At 43.1% G+C, this 27,700-nt stretch overlaps 1 protein-coding gene across 1 annotated transcript in view; it reads left to right on the forward strand.

Moving 5' to 3' along the window:
- Positions 1–27,700, forward strand: part of LOC126424790 (RAC serine/threonine-protein kinase) — a 770,672-nt gene that overhangs the window by 725,232 nt on the left and 17,740 nt on the right. The window contains exons 7-9 of the mRNA XM_050087562.1: positions 12,795–12,923; positions 19,365–19,502; positions 26,741–26,905. Coding sequence (XP_049943519.1) covers positions 12,795–12,923; positions 19,365–19,502; positions 26,741–26,905 — 432 coding nt within the window. The remainder of the gene's footprint in view (positions 1–12,794; positions 12,924–19,364; positions 19,503–26,740; positions 26,906–27,700) is intronic.

Raw genomic sequence — 27,700 nt, forward strand, 5'->3', positions numbered from 1 at the left:
TGCTCAGATCAGAAGGGGGACAGGATGTTAGGCTAAGGAGGTGTAGATATGGTGGTTATATGGAAATGAGACTCTGGTTTGGCTTATTGGTCTGCTTTTTGTTTGTATTTAAAGTGTTTGCAAAGAACGTGCAGAAGTTATATTATTATTATTGTGGTCTTCAGTCCTGAGACTGGTTTGATGCAGCTCTCCATGCTACTGTATCCTGTGCAAGCTTCTTCATCTCCCAGTACCTACTGCAGCCTACATCCTTCTGAATCTGCTTAGTGTATTCATCTCTTGGTCTCCCTCTACGATTTTTACCCTCCACGCTGCCCTCCAATACTAAATTGGTGATCCCTTGATGCCTCAGAACATGTCCTACCAACCGATCCCTTCTTCTGGTCAAGTTGTGCCACAAACTTCTCTTCTCCCCAATCCTATTCAATACTTTCTCATTAGTTACGTGATCTACCCATCTAATCTTCAGCATTCTTCTGTAGCACCACATTTCGAAAGCTTCTATTCTCTTCTTGTCCAAACTATTTATCGTCCATGTTTCACTTCCATACATGGCTACACTCCATACAAATACTTTCAGAAATGACTTCCTGATACTTAAATCTATACTCGATGTTAACAAATTTTTCTTCTTCAGAAACGCTTTCCTTGCCATTGCCAGTCTACATTTTATATCCTCTCTACTTCGACCATCATCAGGTATTTTGCTCCACAAATAGCAAAACTCCTTTACTACTTTAAGTGTTTCATTTCCTAATCTAATTCCCTCAGCATCACCTGATTTATTTGGACTATATTCCATTATCCTCGTTTTGCTTTTGTTGATGTTCATCTTATTTCCTCCTTTCAATACACTGCCCATTCCGTTCAACTGCTCTTCCAAGTCCTTCGCTGTCTCTGACAGAATTACAATGTCATCGGCGAACCTCAAAGTGTTTATTTCTTCTCCATGGATTTTAATACCTACTCTGAATTTTTGTTTTGTTTCCTTTACTGCTTGCTCAATATACAGATTGAATAACATTGGGGAGAGGCTACAACCCTGTCTTACTCCCTTCCCAACAACTGCTTCCCTTTCATGTCCCTGGACTCTTATAATTGCCATCTGGTTTCTGTACAAATTGTAAATAGCCTTTCGCTCCCTGTATTTTACCCCTGCCACCTTTAGAATTTGAAAGAGAGTATTCCAGCCAGCATTGTCAAAAGCTTTCTCTAAGTCTACAAATGCTAGAAACGTAGGTTTGCCTTTCCTGAATCTTTCTTCTAAGCTAAGTCGTAAGGTCAGTATTGCCTCACGTGTTCCAGTATTTCTACGGAATCGAAACTGATCTTCTCCTTTCTTCTACTAGTTTTTCCATTCGTCTGTAAAGAATTCGTGTTAGTATTTTGCAGCTGTGGCTTATTAAACTGATTGTTCGGTAATTTTCACATCTGTCAACACCTGCTTTCTTTCGGATTGGAATTATTATATTCTTCTTGAAGTCTGAGGGTACTTCGCCTGTCTCGTACATCTTGCTCACCAGATGGTAGAGTTTTGTCAGGACTGTCTCTCCCAAGGCTGTCAGTAGTTCCAATGGAATGTTGTCTACTCCTGGGGCCTTCTTTCGACTCAGGTCTTTCAGTGCTCTGTCAAACTCTTCACCCAGTATTGTATCTCCCATTTCATCTTCATCTACATCCTCTTCCATTTCCATAATGTTGTCCTCAAGTACATCGCCCTTGTATAGACCCTCTATATACTCCTTCCACCTTTCTGTTTTCCCTTCTTTGCTTAGAACTGGGTTTCCATCTGAGCTCTTGATGTTCATACAAGTGGTTCTCTTATCTCCAAAGGTCTCTCTAATTTTCCTGTAGGCAGTATCTATCTTACCCCTAGCGAGATAAGCCTCTACCTCCCTACATTTGTCCTCTAGCCATCCCTGCTTAGCCATTTTGCACTTCCTGTCGATCTCATTTTTGAGACGTTTGTATTCCTTTTTGCCTGCTTCATTTACTGCATTTTTATATTTTCTCCTTTCATCAATTAAATTCAATATTTCTTCTGTTACCCAAGGATTTCTACTAGCCCTCATCTTTTTACCTACTTGATCCTCTGCTGCCTTCACTACTTCATCCCTCAAAGCTACCCATTCTTCTTCTACTGTATTTCTTTCCCCCATTCCTGTCAATTGTTCCCTTATGCTCTCCCTGAATCTCTGTACAACCTCTGGTTCTTTCAGTTTATCCAGGTCTCATCTCCGTAAGTTCCCACCTTTTTGCAGTTTCTTCAATTTTAATCTACAGGTCATAACCAATAGATTGTGGTCAGAGTCCACATCTGCCCCTGGAAATGTCTTACAATTTAAAACCTGGTTCCTAAATCTCTGTCTTACCATTATAAAATCTATCTGATACCTTTTAGTATCTCCAGGGTTCTTCCATGTATATAACCTTCTTTCATGATTCTTAAACCAAGTGTTAGCTATGATTAAGTTGTGCTCTGTGCAAAATTCTACCAGGCGGCTTCCTCTTTCATTTCTTAGCCCCAATCCATATTCACCTACTACGTTTCCTTCTCTCCCTTTTCCTACTACCAAATTCCAGTCACCCATGACTATTAAATTTTCGTCACCCTTCACTATCTGAATAATTTCTTTTATTTCATCATACATTTCTTCAATTTCTTCGTCATCTGCAGAGCTAGTTGGCATATAAACTTGTACTACTGTAGTAGGTGTGGGCTTCGTATCTATCTTAGCAACAATAATGCGTTCACTATGCTGTTTGTAGTAGCTTACCCGCATTCCTATTTTCCTATTCATTATTAAACCTACTCCTGCAATACCCCTATTTGATTTTGTGTTTATAACCCTGTAGTCACCTGACCAGAAGTCTTGTTCCTCCTGCCACCGAACTTCACTAATTCCCACTATATCTAACTTTAACCTATCCATTTCCCTTTTTAAATTTTCCAACCTACCTGCCCGATTAAGTGATCTGACATTCCACGCTCCGATCCGTAGAATGCCAGTTTTCTTTCTCCTAGTAACTACATCCTCCTGAGTAGTCCCCGCCCGGAGATCCGAATGGGGGACTATTTTACCTCCGGAATATTTTACCCAAGAGGACGCCATCATCATTTAATCATACAGTAAAGCTGCATGCCCTCGGGAAAAATTACGGCCGTAGTTTCCCCTTGCTTTCAGCCGTTCGCAGTACCAACACAGCAAGGCCGTTTTGGTTATTGTTACAAGACCAGATCTGTCAATCATCCAGACTGTTGCCCTTGCAACTACTGAAAAGGCTGCTGCCCCTCTTCAGGAACCACACGTTTGTCTGGCCTCTCAACAGATACCCTTGCGTTGTGGTTGCACCTACGGTACGGCTATCTGTATCGCTGAGGGCACGCTGCAGAAGGGCACGCAACTATTTTATAACTTCTGTAAGTGTAAAACATACATGAGGCTTAAGAGCTTCTCCAATCAGTTACCAGAACAAATGGCCACCCCGGCCTGGAACTTTGTTGAGGTGCAGGTATGCACAATAATGTATGGTACTACAGACCACATGGAAGTAGCAGATTCTGTTATTCTAATTGAACCATCAGGTTGAAGTACATATCACAATGAAAGTGATACACAGGCTTAGGTAGTTGTAGACGAATGAATGAATGAATGAATGAATGAATGATTGATTGATTGATTGATTGATTGATTGATACCAGTAACCCTAGCCTACAGGTATGTCCAGGCAAGCTTTGCAAAATCTTTGTGTACAAGCTTGATTGAGTTTACGTTCACTCGAATAGTACTTGCTGTAGGCCATTGGTGTTCCAAGGCTGGTTGATCTGGAATTCTTCTGCTTGCTAGAACTCTTTTTGTTCTGGAACTCCGCCTTGCTTGATTTTTGAGGGCATCCCTGTATGTCATTTGGGGCAATTGGCTTACAGGTGGTATGTGACAATATAACTTTTTGTCTCCAATTTGCAGTCATTGAGCACAAAATCATCGGTTTTTCAATGCGTATGACCTGCCAGTGGACCAGTGAATGCGTCTTCCACTGTATGTTTCTATGTTACAAGGCTTACTGCTAAAACTCATACTTAAATAATTTTTGTTCTTTTCTGGAAGATATCAATGATTACATTATTACAGTAAGAGAATTTTTTGCCACAAATGTTTTGCGTGTCCCCGACCGCCTGACCCCCCCCCCCCCCTGCCTCCCCCCTCCCCTGCCTACACTCCGCTTTAATAGTGGGTGTAATTGAACAACATGTGGCAGTGAAAATTTATCTGTTCTCTGGAAAAATACTGCAGACACTTTTGCGATCCGGAAAACAGATTGCAGAGAATACGCTATAGAAAAAACTGGAGTATAATGGTGTGTAAGATTACTGACCCTCTTTTGTGCTCAGTAGATGTCCTTGTATCAGTGTTCATTTGCAGGCTGAAAAAGAATTTGAAGTAGTTCTTCAATGAATTTTACAGAACATTGTGGGTTAATTTTAACAGTTACCTATGTTTGTTAATATTGTAGTATCCAATTGTGGGTGATGCACCCATTTTATTACAACAGAAATTACACAATAATGTTGGGCAACTGAAACAGCTTCAGAGTGAAGGCAACATAAATATTGTCCTGATCTGGTGAAAGATTTTTCACTAATACAATAAAAGTTCCTGAAGGTGAGAGTTGACCTCTCATATCTCTTGAACAAGAACACTCTCGTTGCACTCTCAGTGTCCTACATTCCGATGGCGTGCACTGCGCTCTGAGGAATATACTCGCGGCGCTTCCGAAGTGGAGTGGTGAGGTTGAGCCAGGAATTACACTGACTAGCGGACTGGTAGGCAGCATCCTATAGAGGCCGTCCGTGCTGTATCCAGCAGATGTGGTAACCCCCAGTACTGCAGTACCTGTCAAGGCAGAACGGGCTGTGCTTGCGTCGCAAGTGCAGTGACAGGGAGGTAACCTGCAACCCCCTGTTTTGTGACATCTTGGTTGGATTATAAGGTACCAGTCATGTCACCAATACTAGCCATACACACTGAAGATCCACTGTGGATTAGTATCTGTGTATTTCATATAAAGGGCCTGCAAATCTGTCTGCACGTTGATAATTACATAGCAATAGATGTAGTAACACGGTTCACGTTTTCCGTCGCACTTCAGAGTAGACCGACAACTGTCTCATAGGCATGCCCTATGTCAACTGACTGGGCACGGCCCGTGCTGCCTGAGTAGTTGTTGTTGTTGTTGTTCCGCTGTCAGAGGTCGCGGCCGAATTTTCGCATGCCCTCTGGTGGATGGGACTCTATTTGCGGCAACTACCGTCCGTGACGCGCCGTGCCGATGTGCGCCTCCCGCGATCTTTCTGGTGGCTACTGCACTCCTCCTCCTTCGGGGGGTGACGCCACTGTGATCCACTTCGTCGGAAGGTGGAGCGTCGTGCAGGAGTGACGACCTCCACGTCCATAGGAAGGCTGGAGTCTAGGGCATCCGCCAACCCTCGAGCCGGAAGTTTCGAATACAGCGGGAAGTGACCCACACGAAGAGGCCCTGTCGTCCCACCACCGGAACCCGGGACAGAAAGGGAGACAGGCCATCGCACTCGGGATCCTGGTCCACCCCGGGAGGGTCAAGACCCAGTGGCGGGGACAATGGGGAAGGGACAACCACAGGTGAACCAGCCTGCTGAGAAACCGGGCCTGCGAGGGGGCCAGCTCTCGCTGGGGCATCGCTAATGATGGCGATGCCCATGCTGGAGCGACTGAAGGCTGCCAAGGCTGAGAGCCATCGCAGTGCGGCGGAATCACAGGGGGGAGGGGTGGTAGCGTCCCCTGAGAAACCAACACAGGTGCCGGCAATGGGGAAGCCGGTGCCCGAGGGGTCGAAGGGTGGGGGCCCAAACGTGGACGAAGCTGATTTTGGTGACAACGTACCTCCCGGTTCCCCGTCTGCAAGGTATAGAGCCGGTGGCCATTTCGGCGCAGGACCACCGCCGGTATCCAACGAGGATTGCGACCAAACCCACATGCCCAGACCGACATACACGGTGGAAAGCTGGGTACGCTGTTTTGCGAAGACTGGCGAGGAACGTGCCGAAGGAGGGAGCAGCAGAGTCCTAGGTTGGCGCCTGTGGAGGAGCTCTGCGGGGCTGCGTTCTCCCATAGGTGTGGTCCAGTATGCCGTCAGGAAAAACGTCAACGCCTCCTCCGCAGGAAATTCGTGCACATACTTTTTCACCTGTGTCTTAAACGTGCTCACCATGCGCTCGGCTTCCCCATTCGATTGTGGATGAAAGGGGGGAGAGCAAATATGCCGAATACCGAAGCGCCTACAAAAATCCCGGAAGGTCTGCGACATAAACTGAGGTTCATTGTCCGAGACCAGGGTGACTGGCAGACCTTCCACAGAAAAGATTTTTACTAGTGCCTGGATTACAAACTCTGAAGTGGTTGAGGAGCAGCGAACCACATATGGAAATCGGGAATAAGCATCAATGACAATGAGCCAAAAGCCATTGAGAAACGGGCTCGCAAAATCGATGTGAACACGTTCCCATGCCTGGGTTGCAGGCGGCCATGAAGAGAACGCTGACCTGGGAGATGCCTGTTGGCTCGCCCACTGGGAACAGGCGGCCACCAAGTGCTCAATTTCTCTGTCAATACCGGGCCAGTACACATGTCTGCGAGCCAAGGTTTTAGTACGGGAAACACCCCAGTGCCCCTCATGTAATAACGTGAGGACTACTTCCCTTCGCACACTTGCAGGAACAACCGCGCAAGGAGCTGTATCATCGGTAGCCAGAAGGAGAACTCCTTCCAAGACGGAGAGGCGGTCTCGTAGAACAAAATAATTACGAAGAGGGTCCGAGGCCCGGCCAGGAGGTCGGGATGACCACCCCTGCTGAATGAGGCGAACCACTTGCTGGAGAACCGGGTCAGCTGCCGTTTCCCTCACGACTCTAGAACTAGTGATCGGGAAACCATCAACCACTTCGCGGGACGCCACATCCAAATGAAAACACACTATTTCCTCTCGATCGAACTTAGGATCCGGGCCCACCGGAAGACTGGAAAGAGCGCCTGCGTTGGCATGCTGTCCGGTAGGGCGAAAATGAATGTCATAGAGGAACAAGGCCCAGCACTGTAGTCTGTGGGCCGCCCTATCCGGAATCTGAGAGGCGGGGCCAAATAACGATATTAATGGCTTATGGTCAGTGATTAACTGAAACTTCGTGCCATACAAGAAAGGGTGAAACTTGGTAACAGCGTAGACAATGGCCAAAGCCTCTTTTTCCACCTGGGAGCAATGGGCCTGTGCGGGACTAAGAGTTTTAGACGCAAACGCCAGTGGTTGCTCGGAACCATCTGAGTTGCGATGGGCCAGGACCGCCCCTACCCCATACTGCGAAGCATCTGTAGCCAGGACCAACGGCTTATGGGGGTCAACAGTAGCCAAACACGGCGCTGACGTGAGGAGGCCTTTCAACGAGGTGAACGCTCGCTCGCATGCAGGCGACCAATCAAAAGGAACACCCTTGCGCAGAAGGCAGTATAGGGGGTGGGCGATGGTGGAAGCCCTGGGAATGAACCGGTGGTAATAGGCAATCTTGCCTAAAAAAGCTTGTAACTCCTTCAGCGAAGCGGGCCGCGGAAGGTCGACGATACCTTGGACCAAACTTCCTAGCGGGTGGACGCCGTGCCGAGAGATTGTGTAGCCCACATACTCAATGGACGGTTGGAAGAAGTTTGAATTACGCAGGTTGCAACGCAAGCCCACGGACCTGAATTTGAGAAAGAGGGTGCGAAGGTTGTGCAAGTGTTCCTTCGTGCCGCGGCCTGTGACAATTATGTCGTCCAGGTAATTAATACAATGAGGGATTGTCGACGTGCTCAAGATAACGCTGGAATATCGCCGGGGCACTGGATATTCCGAAGGCCAACCGCTGGTATTGGTAAAGGCCAAACGGGGTGTTGACAACTGCCAGCCGTTTGGAGCTCTCATCAAGAGGTATCTGATGATAAGCCTCCAAAAGATCGATTTTCGAAAAATATTGGCCTCCCGCTACGGCGGAGAACAATTCATCAGCACGAGGCAAAGGATAGGTGTCCACCACCAATTGGGAATTAATGGTGGCCTTGAAATCGCCACAAAGACGAAATTTTCCCAAGGGTTTCCTGACAATAACGAGGGGCGAATCCCACTCACTAGAAGAAATGGGAAGAACGACCCCTAGGGCTGTCACCCGGTCTAGCTCTTCTTTTACCTGAGGGCGGAGAGCCAAGGGGATCTGCCTCGCGCGTAGAAAACGTGGGCGAGCCGATGCCTTCAATGTTAAGTGAGCTTCAAAGTCTGAAACACGCCCCAGGCCCTCCTCAAAGATATCCGGAAAGTCAGAGATAAAAGATTCTAATGATTGATAGGGAACGTCTTCGGAGACCAACTGTACGGTGTCAGTGATAGAAAACCCGAAAACTTAAAAGGCATCCAAGCCAAAAAGGTTTGCGGAGCTCGCATCACTGACAACAATAAAAGTAATAGGCCGAGTGACTGGTTTGTAAGTCACGTCGGTAGTGAATTGACCCAGTAGGGGAATGAACTGTTTACCATAACCGCGTAGACGCCGGTAAACTGGCGCGAACGGGGGCGACCCAAGGTCGGAGTAAGTTTGTGCATTCAACAAAGAAACCGCCGCGCCCGTATCTACTTGCAGTTGTAATCGGTGCGACCGGACCGACACCTCGATAAAGAGTTTGTGGGCCGATGCGTCGGGAGCCTGGCCCGATGAAACTTCCTGAATGAATGTCAACGTCCATGTCCTCTGTAACTGCTTCCTTTGAGTCTTTTGAGGCTGAGCGGCAAACTTTAGCAATGTGTCCTTTTTTATTACATTTGCGACAAACGGCCCAACACTGGGGGCACTCCGACCGATCGTGATGTATATAGCACGACGCCCAGGACGGTAACAGGGGCCGGCGGCCAGAACTCTGTTTACGCACCGTGCGGGAGCGGCCGTAACGGCCGGATTGTACCGCTCGCACGTCGTCCACCCCGGACGCAGTGGACGCGGCCGCGCCGCCCTGAACCACCGCGACGTCGCACCACGCTTCCAGCTGTTGACCGGCGGCGTGAGAGACTTCATACGATTGAGCAATGGACAGGACTTCCTCGAGGGAGGGGTCTTCTAACTGCAGGGCCCGTTGCCGGACCTCCCTATCAGGGACCGAACGAACAATGACGTCGCGCACCATAATGTGGGCATATGACTCTCGCGACTGCTCCGTGACAAAATGACACTAGCGACTAAGACCGTGCAGGGTAGTGGCCCACGCCCAGTAAGACTGATGGGGCTGCTTCTTGCATTGATAGAACTCAACCCTAGCCGCCACAACATGCGTGCGGCGGCGATAATATGAAGACAGTAAGGAACACAATGCGTCAAAAGACAAGGACGAGGGTTCCTGCAACGGCGCTAGCTGCCGCAAAACTTGATACAGCGAGGGAGATATCCAAGACAAGAAAAGAGCACGACATACCTCCACATCGGCAACATGAAATGCCTGGAAATGCTGCCGAAGGCGATGTTCATACGCGTCCCAATCCTCTGCCGTCTCGTCATACGGAGGAAAGGGAGGAGGAAACGGCGCTGGAGCAGATGGCGTGGAGAGCAACGCCGGAAGCACTTGTTTCATGGTGGCCATGAGCTCTGTCTGCTGCTCAACCAAAACCCGCACTAAATCCTCCATGCCACGGAGAAGCCGCGAAACCGGAACGACGCCGCAACACGTGAAAGAACGACCCTACTCGTCGCCAATTGTGTAGTAACACGGTTCACGTTTTCCGTCGCACTTGAGAGTAGACCGAGAACTGTCTCATAGGCATGGCCGATGTCAGCTGACTGGGCACGGCCCGTGCTGCCTGAGTTGTTGTTGTTGTTGTTGTTGTTGTTGTTGTTGTTCCGCTGTCAGAGGTCGCGGCCGAATTCTCGCGTGCCCTCTGGTGGATGGGACTCTATTTGCGGCAACTGTCGTCCGTGACGCGCCGTGCCGATGTGCGCCTCCCGAGATCTTTCTGGTGGCTACTGCAATAGATCACTTGGAAATATGCAAATTAGCACACATAAACTTTACATGCTGTTTATTCTTTTCAGTCCCTGTTTACAGATTGTCTTACTTACAGATTTTGTGTACTGAATGATAATCACCAGATGCTGGAAGTTCAGCCATTATAAGTCACTTAAATAGGTAGGCAGAAGGGCATTTTAAATAGCTGTGGCTAATATAGGTAGTAAAAGGCAATGTAGCAAAATCTAACACTATGGCTATTTACTTGATTGCTCTGTTCACACAATCACACAGTTAGCAGATGCATGTTAACATTGTATTGTATTACTATTTTTAAAGTAAATTCAAAGTTTTAAACAGAATGCTGATTGTATGTGATGGAATACTGAAAATATTTTTTTGAAAGCCTTCGCATTATAATGCCTTACTGACTCGATTGTTACACTTGATAACCAAATGCTTTTTTAAATTTTCTCGAGTCGTGTTGAGTCTCCTGCCAGATATTACATTTTTCAACTGAGAAAATGATGTCAACATGAGCTGAGGTAACTGAAGCAAATGTAAGACACTGAACTATTGTAGTGTTCATTTGTACTGCAATTGAATTGTTACCTTTTAGAATTTTTGAAATATTTATAAGTTTGACACAATCAGGGTTTTCTGAAAACACCAATTTACAGTTGTCCCTAACTAATGAACTCTGATTTCCCTGACTCTCTCTCCAATCTTTGCACTCTGCTATTCACATTTTTTACTGATTTTGTTAAAGGCTGCTCTTTTACTTGAACCTGAGGTGTTGAATTTTATTCCACTTTCCAAGCAAAATTTAATGCAAATTCTTTGATACATCTTTTTTGAAAGCAAAAATTTGCCAAACACTCAAAATCACTTATAACCTTTTGAACTGTCAGAAATAAACTAAATATTCAAAACAGCTGAAAATCCTAATATAAATCAGGAACATGTGTACCAACAGGACGTTAAAACAACCCAGATGTATAAAGCCTGTGAAATTAAGAAAAATTCCCATTACTTTTTGATCAGACATTGTATGTATGAATCTGGAAGCGCACGTACTGAACAGATTGATGCAATGATATTTTCATTTAAAGCATTTTTTGATGCAACTGGGTTAAAGCAAATGACATTTCTATCACCTAAATTAACTCTTAAATTGTTTTCCTCAATATGAGTGTTGCAATTTTGTATAAAGATCTGCCCCTCTGTGTTGAGACTAACTGCACTATTTTTCTGGCAGATGACAGGTGTATCACCAGCTATATTGTAATGAAAGATTTATTCTGTAGAGCACCTGGGATGTCAGAAATTCCCTTTGCAAGGAAACCTCTTACATTTTAAATGCTCACATTCTAATTTCAAATGACACCCTAGCATTTCTGATTTAGGTTTCCCCTTGCATTCTTCCACCATATTTTCCTGGAATCATTTTTGTAACAAGATCACAGCTGATTTACCTCTGTTGCCAGCCCTAGAGCTGATGCTGTGTTTCTAGTTACCTCAACAGAATGTTAGTTCCATCCATCCTTGCTTCTTTAATCTTTAGTGTCCCAAACAGTATAAAAACTTCAATTTTTAATTTTTTTTTTACAAAATTGACCTTTATTAGTGTAGCAAGCACAAGTACAAGAAGCCATTGTCAAAAAGTAAATAATCAGTTGTTTTGAAGTTTTGGTTTAACTTTGAACTGCGGGGACATACGTTTTCAGCCACATGTCGTTTCAGCAGACATATTTGAAAGCAGTTTTCCATTTTTCCTAGACGCAATCCCACATCTTGAAACTTCCATGAACTTGATAATCTCAAAATCAAATTATAGTCCTAAATAACAAGCAAAAAGAGCATAAAATGTAATAAATTTTGTAGTGTTGGCTGAAGAGCCAACACTGTTTTTCTAGAGGAGGCCGAAATGCACACGTTTAATTACACGCTGACTGGTGTTAGGTCTGGAACAGGTCAGAGAAATAAGACTAGCAAAACCGGAGGTAACTGGTAGAATACTTAACTTTAATCCACAATTGTAGAACATCTCTCATTACGGTACATGCTTCATAATATTAATTATCAATTGAATATGGCGCCTTGCTAGGTCGTAGCAAATGTAGCTGAAGGCTGTGCTAACTATCGTCTCGGCAAATGAGAGCGTATTTGTCAGTGAACCATTGCAATGAACGTCGGCTGTACAACTGGGCCGAGTGCCAGTACGTCTCTCTAGACCTGCCGTGTGGTGGCGCTCGGTCTGCTATCACTGACAGTGGCGACACGCGGGTCCGGCGTATACTAATGGACTGCGGCTGATTTAAAGGCTACCACCTAGCAAGTGTGGTGTCTGGTGGTGACACCACAAATTTATCTCAAAAGTACTAGAGTTGAAGTGGTTTCATTTAAAAACCACGTGTAACAGCAGTAGTTCAAGCTGTCTTTTCCTACATTGTTGATATTCCTACCTGGAGTTTCCCTTGTTTGAAACTCAAATTTATGTTATGATAATGTTAGGTATTACAGCATTTCCAGAGACATCTAAGCAGCCACTCTTCGGTCGCTGTTTAAGTGGTAGGAGTGGAAAGAAACTCCCAAGTACCCTTTGCCATGCACTTCAGATGCTTGCAGATAATAGAAGTGGATGTACAGCTGTTGTTACATTGTTTCCATCTTTATTGTTCATAGTATTTCCACAGACATAGCATGTGTATTTACAGTAACAAAATATTTTGTGCTTAATTTCAGTTGGAGAACCTCTTGCTCGACAAAGATGGTCATATAAAGATAGCCGACTTTGGTCTGTGCAAAGAAGACATCACATATGGCCGGACCACAAAGACTTTCTGCGGAACACCAGAATACCTAGCTCCAGAGGTGAGTTGGAGCTATTGTTGTTGCTTATGCTGAGACTGTGGTCAATTAGGTCTGTGTGGTGTGCTTACATGACATAAACAGTACTCTTTGTTGTGCACGTTACAGCACAACTGAACTGATGGCATGATTTCAGTATGTTAGCAGTGCATGACTAGTTTCTTTTTATTGTTCTGAATAGGTACCGATAACTTTAGTTTGTATGCTAATGCTTAATCTAAACAGAGCTTGGTGTCCTTTAATTCTTTTGTGCGACCACCATAATGGCCACACACCGAAATCAGCTGATCGTGTACAAGTGAACTGTGAATGAAGTAACATTCATTTTCAAAATTTTGAACTTCTGAGGGAAGCAAAATTGTTCTCTCTTTCAAAATATCAGTTGATGGTTATTACAATAAATGTTTGATACAGTCTGTTAAGTAAGATTGTGGTTGGGTTAACCAATAGAAATATTTATTTGACAACAAACTAAACATGTCTTTACATCATACATGAACAAAAGAAAAATGCATTTACAATTAATAATACGTCCAGTCACCCACAGTGCTGATAATTACTTGGTGTTTCTGAATCGTGCTCAAAACCAAGTTTTCCGCGTATTCACTTGGAAGAGACCTCCAAATGCTTTGGATTTGCACTGACAGCTGTTTCAAATTCAAGATCTTCTTTCCTTGCAACCTTTTTTTTATGTAAGACCATACATTTTGAACAGTATTAGCATCAGGCAACTGTGAGGACAAATCCAGTACCTGCAAACGTTCTCATTTTTCTAGTCACTGCATTGTCTGCTGCGGTGCCTCGGGGGATTATTGTCCTCCTGCAGTATCCATTGTTAATTTTTGTCCATGCACCAATGTGTGCCAGTTGCAATCAAACATCTTTGATAAATTTATAACATTTTCTGTGGATTTAAAAACTTCGTAAACAGGTGCAAATGTTAGTCAAGCATTCAAAGTAAACAAATAGTTTATGGACATTCTGTAAAGGACAAAGGTTCCCTGTAATGAGGTATGAAAGAACTAAGGTGATATCTTTTACCATCTGTGTGTAATGCTGACCACGCTCCTGCTTAACAAACTGTATATTTGACTTTCATAAAACTGTGATCTTGTAGTGATTGATTTTGGTTAAGCCTCGCGCTTGAAGCAATTTAAACGTCATTTGTTGCATTAATTAATTAGAAAATGATAACATTTGAATACAGCAGTTAAATTTTTTAATAAATGGAGGGATTAGCAGTGCCAGTTGCAGGAATGCAACCACAATACAGCAGAGTCCCGCTAATCTGAACCCCGGTAATCTGAACATTCGGTTAATCCGAATATGAAAAATGTTAGTCCAAGTATGGAAAACTGTGCGGTAAACTGCAGTACATACACACTATTTTAATTTACACAGTACAGTAAACATGTATTTAAAAAATTGGCAAGAAAACATTAGGTTTAAACAATGCATAACAATGAAAGAAAATCTGACAAACATACTAAAATACAACGGACATTTTATCCCCACTTTTAAGATGACAAAAATTCAGTCATTGTTTTTTTTGCCTAATGAAGACTGTCTGTTACATGACGCATAGTTGTGCTGTCATCTCATAAACATCAAATCAGCAGGTGTAGCAGTGGGCTGTTGCTCCAAGGGCGAGATCAAGGGCTTCTGCTGCATCACTGTGTGGCACCAGCTCTCCTTTGCCGCTTTCAGCTCATTGTCACTTCCGTCACAGCAGTCCTCTTCTTCGTGGTCTTGAGTCATAGCAGCTACTAAATCAGTGTCAGTAATGTTCTTGACACATGCCCAATCCGCTGCCATCCACTCATCTGTCCCTCCTTCACTAGCTTCTTCACATCAAGGGATTGTCTGTATCATTTGTAGTAGATTTTCATTTTCAACTCTAGGGTATCCTGAAATTCAAGATATGTCCACAGTTTTCTCCACAATTTTCTCACAGTGTTTTCTGAAATATTCTGCCATGCCTCAGCAGCCCAATAAACTTCTTTCATGTTGGTCTTTCTGTTTTGTCTACTAAAGGAATGCTATCATTTTGGATCAGCATTCTTAAAAATTGTTTTCTGTAGATCAGTTTTAATGTTGGCAGTATGCCCTGGTCCATCGGCTGTAGAATTGGCGTAACACTCGGCGGCAAAAACTTCACCACAATTTCTCCATGACATAATTCCTCACTGCTGGCTGAAATGGCGCGTTACCATTCAAAGGGATTGCATGCGGAGACAAGTGATTTTCCTTAGAAAACTGTCGAACAGAGGGAACAAACTGGCAGTGAAACCATTCTTTGAGCAGCTTACCATCCATCCATGCTTTTTTCTGGTTGTGATAATACACAGGCAGGGACTTCATGTTGCAGTTTTTAAAAGCTCTGGGCCTAGCAGATTTGCCGATCAGCATTAAAGGCAGCTTGTGATTACCAGTAGTGTTGCTGCACACTAATAGTCACACGATCTTAGCACATTTTAAAACCTGGAGCATGGTCTTCTGCTTTCGATGCCAGGCTTTTTGTTGGCAATGCCCTAAAATTAAGGCCTGTCTCGACAATGTTATAAATTTGTTGGGAGAATACTTTCCTTCTATTATAATTTTTTCAAACTCACCCAAGTATTTCTTCACTGCATCATGGTCAGAAGAAAGCTTCTCTCCAGTAATTGTTAGCTGACTGATTCCATGATATATTTTGAATCGCTCCAACCAACCCGTACTCGCACTAAAAGACCCGTCACTATTCATTAACTTGTTGAGGTAAACAGCCTTCTCCTGAACCAGTGCTCCACTCAAAGGGGTTCCCCTTTCTCTTTCCTGCGCAATCCAAAGGGAAAGAACTTCATCCACTTGAGCGTGCTGGGGCTGTTTCAAATTTGGAGTGTTTTTCCTGAAGACATTGCACTGGACTGTTCAAGCTTCACTCAGTTCTTCTTCCAATCACAAATGGTTGCTTTACCAACACCCAGTTCCGTTGCCAGTTTAGATACATTCTCACCATTGTCCATCCAGTTCAAAACATTGTTTTTCTTTGAGGGTTAATGTCGTATGTTTCCGTTTACTCATGACGAAAATACGTACACCACTATACCTGAACGAATACAACTGTTATGCGTGCCAGTGATCGATAAGTAACATAACCCGGCACTTTCCACGTCAACTGGCAGTGAACTGACCTCAGACACTACAAAGGTCTCAACAATGCACGGCAACAAGGGCAGGGAGTGAGAGTGACCCATTGTTACCACTCTTGTTCCCATTTGTTACCATGGTGTACCTACTTAACTGCTTGGTATACTTCATTCTAGAAACTCGTCACCGTAATTCCGGCTAATCCGAACAAATCTGTAATCCGACCAAGGTCCGGTCCCATTTAGTTCAGATTAACAGGACTCTACTGTACTATGAATTTACTTGCATAATATGTCATATTTGGAACCACTGCGAGTTATTGATGTCACCCTTTACAAAACACAATTACAAAACAATGGACTCCTCAAGTGTTAATATTTTTATAATAATAAATTTATTGCAGCCAAATAGCCATACAAGTTCAAAGTACAAGGTTTGCTTAGTCACTTATTGATCATGTCCTTTTGGTACATAGTTCTGTGTGGTAACATTTGCATATTCACTGACACAGTTTGCACTCGCCATGTTGCATTCGGTTCATGATATGACGTGTTGTTGCAAATAAGGTGGTGGAAACCATGGACTGCCATTCTGGAGATCATGTGTGTCATCTGGGAGTTTTCCTTTGTTCCTTATGGTCATTCATGGAACCCGTGCCATAAAATTCTGTAGGTATATCTTCTCTTTTTTTCCTTCAGTGTTTATAGTAGACCTTCTGAAGTACTTGTTTTGGGTAGCATCAGGTTTGTCCATATATCTTATGTGAGTAAGAACTGTATGCAGTTATTGCAGTGTCATTTGTATAGAATCAGTTGAATTCAGATTTAGTTGGTAATATCTTTAATAAGTTGGTAGTTTCGGGGCGCATGCCTAGTCTACTGGCAGTAGTTTCTATGGCTTGCTGGTCCCAGAATACAGCGTTTCAGTGAAATTGCTCTAGAACTGGAATTACTTGTTCAAATGTTACAAAAATGTCAGGAATTGGTATCAATACATATTTATTACGATTAAAATTTACATTCTCAGTTAAAATGAATTTTGAGTGTGGTATATTTTGAAACAATCTTTGAAACAGTCTTACACCACGGTCCTTGCACCAAAACGATGTTTCCTTACGTTTCCCCATCTCCTTGCAGCAGACTGCACATCTCTTTGTAGGCTTGGTCTTCTTCTCTGTGGGTGGGATCTTCTCAATAAAATGCCTTGCTGTGAGCCGTTCAGGTGCAGGAGTTTTTGAAGGTCACCTACATTGAGGTGAAGATAGGTGAAGTTACATTCTTCCCATGAATTTCCAGCAATTGTGTTACGAGCAGAAGCCTGAATTATATGCGTTTCTTCCATGGGTTTTTCGCTAGCATTGTAAACAATAAAAGCATTGTGCACTGCAACATTCATCATCATTCTAAACATTTTCATATACCGCTTTACACCTTTGTTCCTTTCTGTGAGAAAAGGTTGTAGTTTCTGATCCTTCAAATCTACACCACCCATAAAGCTATTGTACTCTTTTATGCACTGAGGCTTTCTTATCTCGTTGCCCCTTTTGGTAGCCGTAACAACTGCATCATTATGAAATGTAGAAATAAAGTCAACCTGCTTTTTATCCATCCATTTCAATACCATTACGCCGTGTGAATGATATGCTATGAGTTCACCTTTCTTCAGTTTTACATGTCTCAAGGCATCAGGTACATTCTTTTTATTCAGTGGAAGTGTGCCAGCTACATTCATACCTCTTTCCTTCAAAAAGTGGCACAAAAGGATGCTGTTATAATAATTGTCCGTCCAGAGCATATGGCCTAAGTTGAATCAACAAGCTTCACTACAGTCTGACTGGTTTTCAGGGTATGTGCAGAAAGAAATTTCGTTTCTATTTCTGTGGAACTTCCTGCATTAATAATAAATTGCCATAAATAATCTGTGGAAGATTCGCAGATCTCATAGGGCTTTATACCAAACTTTGCTGATTTTAGAGTTAGATAAGTTTTTATTGCCAGCCTTTCTTTCCATAATGTAAAAGATTCGTCAATAGAAATGTTTTCTCCCATGTTGAATGTATTTATAAATGTATCATTCAAGTGCTGAATGACAGAACCCAACTCGAACACTCTCTTATTGCCTTCAAATGTATTCATTTCTTCATTGTTTACAAAATGAAGGAATCTGCAAAGTAGCTCAAACCTGTCTTGTTGCATACTCTGGTAAAAAATCGGCGTGTTCAAAAGTGGATGCTTGCTGAAATACGACTTTATGGGTGGCTTCTGAATAATTCCCATCAACATCTGCAGTGCGAAAAACACACAAAAGCTCATCTTTGTCTACCCAGTTACGTAGCTTAGAACGAGGTTGTAGAACAGTCTGTTTTTGTATACAATCTGCAGAATAACAGTTAGTTTACAGAGCAGCACAGATATGTCTGTAGTTAGCTGATGAAGTAGTATCGGTTGTCGTCAACAGATGGCAGAGCAATACAGTTTTACCTCCGAGACTGCAACTGGCAAGTATGTGGTCGGGATGCTGCCAGTGCAGACATTCGCAGCGCACAAGTAGGCATTCGAGCTCCCGGCTTGAGGGGTTAAATTACAAAAATTCTGTTCTTCACATACATGCAATGTATTGTGATGTGAGAGACTCACCATCTCACGTTATATTTCTGGACAAACTGAAATGTGATGCTGCTAGACCAGTTTACAAAACAAAATTGTGGAACTGTTTCTTTCACAAGGAATGATGCTGCCAGCTGTGCTATCCAGATGCGACACACTTCCAAATAGGCAGAAGGGAAGTTGTGAGTGCAGGCTGTGAGTCGTGTCTCAATAGTTCAGTCACTGAGAGAACTGCTTGGGAAAGGGAAGGCTGAGGGTTTGACTCCCAGTTTGGCTCTTGGTTCTGGTTTGGCACTCAGTTTTAGTCTCCCAGGAATTTTCAAAACAGAGTTACTCGCTTGTGCTTATCTCACTTCTATTTAATTATTGACAAGCACTAAATAGCTGGTGTAAAATGTGATTTGCAATCTGGCAGCTGTGATTTCTATTTATCTTAGTGCATGCCATACGCTTAAATGTAGTAGCAATTTTTCTTTCTTGTACATGTTACAGCCTCTCTGACACTTCTTATTGTCCCGCAAGGAGTCTTTCTAGACATTTGGACTCTCGGCTTCCGATGGTCGGTACGGGACTATCTCGTTCCGGTAGTGCGATGCTTTAAACCTGGATTGGATACTTGCACGGCAGACTGAATGCATACCTGGTGCTATTGTAGGTTGTGCGTTCTCGTGTGCCTCGCTCATGTTCCTGTTGGCTTCCCCCCGGACAGGTCCTCGAGGACAACGACTACGGGCGTGCTGTCGACTGGTGGGGCATCGGCGTGGTCATGTACGAGATGATGTGCGGTCGGCTGCCTTTCTACAATCGTGACCACGATGTGCTCTTCACCCTGATTCTGATGGAGGATGTAAGTGACAAGTAGCTTGTTGTGAGTGCAGCACTGTTTGTGTATATTTCTTCTTTTTTGTGGGTTGTGCCTCTCAGATTTGAAACCTTTTTTTTAATGTCATATCAGAAACAACGGTTGCTGTGTTGATTACCTTATTTGCTACAGTTTCAAAACTTATACATTAGAACACTGATGTTAAAGTGTCAGAAAATATTCGTGTTTTGTCAAATACGATGTACACTCATGATTAGTAACTATCAGTATGGCTTCTTTTATTTCAATGTCCCAGAACTGTGGTGCTTGCATTGCGATGCTGATACATGTGTAAGGCAGCAATGATATCATCTGATTGAGTCGGTTATTGTATTCTTTATACACTGTCCAGTCATATTTCTCAGTTGAGGATCCGCTGCACGAATAGCTCTGTTGAGATAGAACCACAGATTTTTGAATGGGTTGAGTTCTGCGCAGGGTAGCTGTACGGTCTGAGGTGCCTTGCCATGGTTCGCACCCCTCCCCCCCACCCCCCACCCCCATCCACCCCCCTCTGTCGGAGGTTCGAGTCCTCCCTGTGCTTTGTGTGTGTGTGTTGTTGTAGTTGTAGTAGTAGTAGTATCATGTGTCCTATGCTATGATTCGCTGACAAAAGCACATCACAACCTCAATTTCAGTGCTTTGGAAGCTACTGTGCTGTATCTGGTGGAATCTGTATTTGTACTTCTGTAACATGAAAATATGCAGTGTACATTTTGTTGCACATCAAAGATCTTAACGAAACTCTCTCTCTCTCTCTCTCTCTCTCTCTCTCTCTCTCTCTTTTTACAGTGTTTTGTTTCGTGAAATGCTGCGAAGTTGTGCATCAGCCTACAAAACTTCCACCTTTCCATGCAAAGGATTGAAGAGTTTTGCAGCTCTAAACAAAAGTATAGTCACTTAACAGGAAAAAAAAATTACTTTCACCCGGGGTATAGAGTATTTTCAACCAGAGGAACAAGTGTGTTTCTAACCAGGAAATCTGGGAAGAATGTGGGAACTTATTTCTTTTCTCATCCGTGTAGACACCCTGCTACCACAATATGCTATTTCTGGGATTGCTAAATCACCTGTATCACTGTCGCACTTTTATTTCCTAAATTCATCAATCCTCAATTTACTTCAAACTATGTTTCTTCCCAGATGATCATGAGCGTATTTTAATAGTATTCCCTGCCCTTTTCCCAGTTAAATATACGAGGGCTATCCACAAAGTACATTACGTTTTGGAATTAAAAATAAATAAAGTATTGGAATTTTGTTTTATTATATACAGATGAGAGCCACACTTAAATACTACTTTTCTACATAGTTGCCATTTAAATTAAGGCACTTGTCGTAGCGATGGACGAGCTTGGAAATTCCTTCGTCGTAAAATTCGGCCGCCTGCGCCTTCAACCACGTGGTTACCTCTTCTTGAAGCTGTGCATCGTCATCAAAACGCTTCATAGCCAGCCACTTCTTCATTGCTGGGAATAAGTGGAAGTCGCTCGGTGCCAGGTCGGGACTGTACGGCGGATGAGGAAACAACTCCCACTTTAAAGATTCGAGAACTTCACGAGTGGCATTTGCTGTGTGGGCCCGGGCGTTGTCTTGAATCAGCAAGATCTTTGAGCCCAACTTTCCCTTGCGCTTGTTTTGTATTCCTCTTCTGAGGTTGTGCAGAGTTTGGCAATACCTTTGAGGGTTTATTGTAGTGCCTCTTTCCAGGAAATCCACAAAAATCACACCTTTTCTGTCCCAAGAGAAGAGGTAACCACGTGGCGGCCGAATTTTACGATGAAGGAATTTCCAAGCTCATCCATCGCTACGATAAGTGCTTTAAATTAAATGGCAACTATGTAGAAAAGTAGTATTTAAGTGTGGCTTTCATCTTTATATAATAAAAAAAATTTTCGAGTACTTTATTTATTTTTAATTCCAAAATGTAATGTACTTTGTGGATAGCCCTCATAGTTACTGTATAAGTACAGTGATGAAAAATCTGAGACCTGTATACCTGAACTTCACATGTAGCAGATTTCAGTAAAGTGCTTAGACCTTCACAATTTTGAAGGATGAGGGTGTGATTTGAATACAGTTCATCAATGTTTCTCATTTTTGCCGCGGTTATCACATTTCAGCCATTTGCCATACAACTTGTGTAGAGCACCTACTGTTTTATTACACTAAAGAAGTGGAGGCTTGCTGAAAATGTTCCACAAGTTACAAACACACACGTATATGTTCCAAAAGTACTAAATCCAAATTATTTAGTTACAAGAAGATATTTGAAAGTTTGTGCTATTTTTTGCCTGGCAGATTTTATTAGAGAGCACTTTACAAAAATAGGTCACACACTTTGACACTATTAAAACAGCATTAAAATCGTGCTTTGAATTTTAGTAATGCCATGGTGTTACTGTATACCTCAGCCATTCATCCCCACAACATATTCACCAAATCGGTCTGATCCGGACTAGTGGATACTAATTAGCAACAAAGCCAAAGCTGTGGCAACAAGGCCCAGCTGTACTACAGCATGGGCATGAAATTGCAAATGTTCAAAGAGGAGGATGTTTTGGAATGACAATATGCTTACCATGGCTGCTTTTTTCCATGTGAGTGCATTCAACCAGCATAATAACTAGACTGGGATGATGGGTTGTTTCAAATGGGGAGAAAGAGGGATAGAGCTGTTGCCTATCATACACATTTCTTAAAGAGTTAAGACTATTCCACAAGGCTTGAAGTACTGTTCCGTTACTGTGTGAAATGTGTTGGTACTTCATGTTTTATTTTTCACATGCACTGGCTGCTCGACTTGGCCAGTTCGGTAGTTTTTGTTTCCCTCCAATTCTGTGGAGTCGAGTAATGGAAGTGTTTTGTTACTAGCCTGTACGTTTGTACCAAATTGGTAGTTCTCATATTCCTTCAACTTTTTATTCTCAGCAGAGCTAGTCGTCAGTGACTTGGAATACCAAATATTTTTGGTTACTCACCACCCTTTCTTTCCTTGCAACCGATTTGTGGATGTTCGTCTTTGTAATAAGTTTTTCGCGTTGCCATTAAACATTCTTGTCTTTATCTTCTCAAGGGACAAAGCAGTAAGAGCACTGACTATATGTTGGAAGCATTCACCACACAGTCTAGTGGCCCAATCTAATGCTTTAACAAACTGTTTAATGAAACGCAGTTTGATATTGTGTGGAGGGAAAATTATGTTTGCTCGATGGACAACATTTGGCATACTTACTTGCTGAGTCACACATATGGACTACTACTTGTGGTTCCAGTACCTACCTCATGCTTGGCTGTCTCAGATTCAGAGAAAGCAGCCATACGTTATAAATGCTCTCTGTTGGCCTAGCAGCAAGTTAACCTTTTTGAGGTCCTTGCAAATTGTCCAGTTGTGCTTCTGGTGTTGTAGTGAGTTAATCACAGTGTTCATGTCATTATGCTCTTCTCATAAAGACACGGAATGGCCAACTGGAAGAGGTGCAGAGACATTTCCAATGTGTAGTAGAACTCACTTCAGACTGCATTTTGAACTGTCTACAAATAAATGTCAGTCATCTCGATTGTACAGTGTACTTCCTCATTCCTGGAGAAGACCTGAGACATCATGGCAATAAAGGAACTTATTTTCCTCTGTAAAATGTGAAGGTAAGATCTACCCAGTTCACATTCTTTTTGAAGTCTAGGGGCAAACACTTCAGCTGCAAGTTGGAGAGACCCTAACCACCCACAGTGTCGGTCACTTCAGACTGGTTAAACTGCCAAGAAGTTGAAGACTGAGAGAGATTAAAGGAATAGGTATTCAAAGTCACTCTCTTCTTCTGTCTCAATTTTTGTCACTAACCACATCTGCAGATGGAATAAATCGTGTAAAAACTGATTGCAGTAGCTCATCCGAGTGCATGAAAGGTTTGATTGCGAGGAGATATTAAGATATGGTGTTTTATGTCTGTTTTTTTGTGTCTACCATTCAAATATGAATGAACAATTTTTGCCACACATTGCTTCGAACTGCATGCCAGTTACCAATCAGCTGTTATCGAGAACACGCACCAGGAAAGTGGATACTTTGCCCTGGCTTAAAAATAAAAAATATTTCTCACATTATAAATGTGACTTGGGCTGAACTCCTGCAGCTCATTAATTATACGAGGGTCACTCCAAAAGAAATGCATACTTTTTTTTTTTTAAGCCATCTTTAATTCAACATGTTTGAAAGTTTTAGTGTGTAGATACATCCTTTAGGAACAATATTTTCATTTCTCATCCCTCTCAACTGCCTTACACCATCTTGGAACCAGAGTGTGTATACCCGCACGATAAAATTCTGGACCAGCCTGTTGGAGCCACTGTTGGGCAGCGTGCACAAGGGAGTCATCATCTTCGAACCTTGTTCCACGAAGAGAGTCTTTCAGTTTCCCAAAGAGATGATAGTCACATGGAGCCAGATCAGGACTGTAAGGCGGGTGTTTCAGTGTTGTCCATCCGAGTTTTGTGATTGCTTCCATGCTTTTTTGACTGACATGTGGCCGTGCATTGTCGTGCAACAGCAAAACATCCTGCTTTTGCCGATGTGGTCGAACATGAGTCAGTTGAGCTTGAAGTTTCTTCAGTGTCGTCACATACGCATCAGAATTTATAGTGGTTCCACATGGCATGATGTCCACGAGCAAGAGTCCTTCAGAATCGAAAAACACCGTAGCATAGCTATTCCAGCAGAAGGTGTGGTTTTGAATTTTTTTTCCTTGGGTGAATTTGCATGATGACACTCCATGGATTGCCTCTTCGTCTCTGGTGCAAAATGATGGAGCCATGTTTCATCACCTGTCACAATTCTTCCAAGAAATTCATTTCCACTATTCGCGTACTGTTCCAAAAGTTCGCTGCATACTGTTTTTCTTGTTTCTTTGTGAGCCACTGTCAACATCCTGGGAACCCACCTGGCACAAACCTTTTTTAACACCAACACTTTCAGTATTCTGCAAACACTTCCTTCCCGTATCCCAACGTAGCGTGACAATTCGTTCACTGTGATGCGTCTGTCAGCAGTCACCAATTCGTTAACTCTCTGCACATTGTCTGGTGTGTGTGCAGTACGAGGCCTGCCGCAGTGAGGACAATCCTCAATATTGCCGTGCCCGCTTTCATCACGTAACCTGCTTGCCCACCGACTAACTGTACTGCGATCGACAGCAGCATCGCCATACACCTTTTTCAACCTCTTGTGTATGTTTCCCACTGTCTCGTTTTCACAGCACAGGAATTCTATGACAGCACGTTGCTTCTGACGAACGTCAAGTGTAGCAGCCATCTTGAAGACATGCTGTGACGGCGCCACTCACGAGAAGAGGTTGAACTAAGTTTGAAAACAAGCGGGAAGGATGTATCTACACACTGTAAAACTTTCGCACATGCAGAATGAAAACTGTTCCCCCCCCCCCCCCCCCCTCCCCCCCTCAAAAAAAATAGTGTGCATTTCTTTTGGAGTGACCCTCGTGTAAATCACACCACACAACGTACGAACTTGACTTTTGTGCATGTGAATGTGGTCACAGAGTCTTGGGGTTACCCACATATCACTGTCAGTATAATCCCATGGAATTAAGCTTGGCAGTAAAGCTATACACAATATCCTCTCTTTAGTATGGGCACAGTCGGTGTGGCATGCTGAAAAGCATCACAAAGATTATTTTGATATGGAGGTGAAGATGACTATAAGGATTGAACCTATCATTGTAAATTTACAATTAGATGGTTTGGACATAGACTAGCAGTGACAGTGGTGTATGATGCAGAATTTGGAACAAAGTAAAGTAATAAGTTTTAAGGACTCATGGTTTTAAAAATGTGTTTGTCTACATATCAACTGCATACATAGTGTATGAGAACTTTGTAGCCTTTTTCCCAGTGTGTTGTATGCTCTAATTACTCATGAGACTGCGGCCGGATTAATTTATCAAAGACTGTGATATTTCTACAGGTAAACCCCTGTCATTTTCAAGAGATAATCTGGAAAATGCCTTAAAAAGACAGGGATTGTTACTTGTCGATATATCAATGGTTTTTGATCTTATTGGTCAGCATTGCCTCAAGTTATTTGCAGAAGACAGTTAACTGCTTTCCTGTTCAGTGAATTGTAAATGCAGAACCTCACTGTAATGTTAAAGAGTTAGCTTACACTCAAAAGTGCCCACTGACAGTGAGAAATGTCAGCATACTGACCATTTTTACAACAGTTTTTTACATTAGTCTTTTCTACCAGTAATTCTCTTATATGCACAGTGATTACACTTGACTACAATCAAGCACACCCACATATACGCTTTGTACACATTTTTAAAAATTCCACAAGTAGAAGCAGTTGTCAAGCAAATATAATGATTTCGGTGTCTGCTTGAAGTTAATTTTATTGTGTAGTAAAATTTTTCTTATAATACAGTTCAAATCGAAAATGGCAGTTACTGCAAGCAGTTTGAACAACCTTGTTGTTTTTGACAGTTGTCATTTCAAGAAACATTGTTCTTAGCTTCACAAAGCTGTGTTAGCTGTTCTCACCCTCCAACATCACACGGACAAGCTGTTGAGCAGTGAACGCAATGTCGTCAAGGTGTGAAACAAGATTTCTCTCATAATGATTAATCGAAATCAGCTTTAACATTTATTATACCGTAGGCAAATGATCCTGATTGTTGTTCTCATCAGCACAGTTCAGTAACGTTGACTTCGTTTACCTGCTCTTTGCTGCTATGCATGCGCAGGTCTCATCCTCTCCAAATTTCCATACTGTTCTGCCTCTTCGCGTGGAAGGCATGGAAGTGCCATCCTACTTCATGCAGGCTATAGTTACATCTCGCTGTCCTCATCTGTTCCACCTGATACGACCTTTCATTCCAGTTGCATTGCAGACTGGGATCGAAGTAATGGGCACTTGTGTGTGAGATTTTATTAAAAAAAGAAGCAGCAGGTTTGAAGTAGGATTCATCAAAAAGCTTGGTAGTGTCATAGATCTTATGCGCATCATCTATTTCCTTGTAGATTTTTTCTAGCTACAATAATTTTAAAATGTTGTGTGTCTATTATGCTTTTTAATCACACTGATGTTTACCAAGAGATTTTTGGTGAAGTAATAAAAGAATTCAAGGCAAATGAGTAGTGCCAACATTTTTTGAACAATGTGTTGGCCATTATTTGGGAATGGTAGTGTAAATTTCTTCTCCTGTATGCAGGTACGCTTCCCACGGAGCATCTCCAATGATGCCCGTGACCTACTAAGTGGGTTGCTCGTTAAGGATCCCACCAAGCGGCTCGGTGGAGGGCCGGAGGATGCCAAGGAGATCATGGCTCACCCGTTCTTTCGTTCCATAAACTGGAATGACCTTGTGCAGAAGAAGGTGAGCTACTGTCACTGCAGTCCTTTCTGTTCATGTTATGGAAATGTAACACTACTACTAAATCTCATTTTCTCTTTGATGATTGATTACATTACATTAGTTACTTGAACTGATTTTCTACATTTGGCTGTAGCTGTTTTCTTGTGATGTTGCAATTTTGGCATATGTGCCATTGTCAAGAATCTTCAAAAATTTACTGTAATACACTCCTGGAAATTGAAATAAGAACACCGTGAATTCATTGTCCCAGGAAGGGGAAACTTTATTGACACATTCTTGGGGTCAGATACATCACATGATCACACTGACAGAACCACAGGCACATAGACACAGGCAACAGAGCATGCACAATGTCGGCACTAGTACAGTATATATCCACCTTTCGCAGCAATGCACGCTGCTATTCTCCCATGGAGACGATCGTAGAGATGCTGGATGTAGTTCTGTGGAATGGCTTGCCATGCCATTTCCACCTGGCGCCTCAGTTGGACCAGCGTTCGTGCTGGACGTGCAGACCGCGTGAGACGACGCTTCATCCAGTCCCAAACATGCTCAATGGGGGACAGAACCGGAGATCTTGCTGGCCAGGGTAGTTGACTTACACCTTCTAGAGCACGTTGGGTGGCACGGGATACATGCGGACGTGCATTGTCCTGTTGGAACAGCAAGTTCCCTTGCCGGTCTAGGAATGGTAGAACGATGGGTTCGATGACGGTTTGGATGTACCGTGCACTATTCAGTGTCCCCTCGACGATCACCAGTGGTGTACGGCCAGTGTAGGAGATCGCTCCCCAC

This window comes from Schistocerca serialis, chromosome 10, assembly GCF_023864345.2.
Source record: "Schistocerca serialis cubense isolate TAMUIC-IGC-003099 chromosome 10, iqSchSeri2.2, whole genome shotgun sequence".
Taxonomy (NCBI): domain Eukaryota; kingdom Metazoa; phylum Arthropoda; class Insecta; order Orthoptera; family Acrididae; genus Schistocerca; species Schistocerca serialis.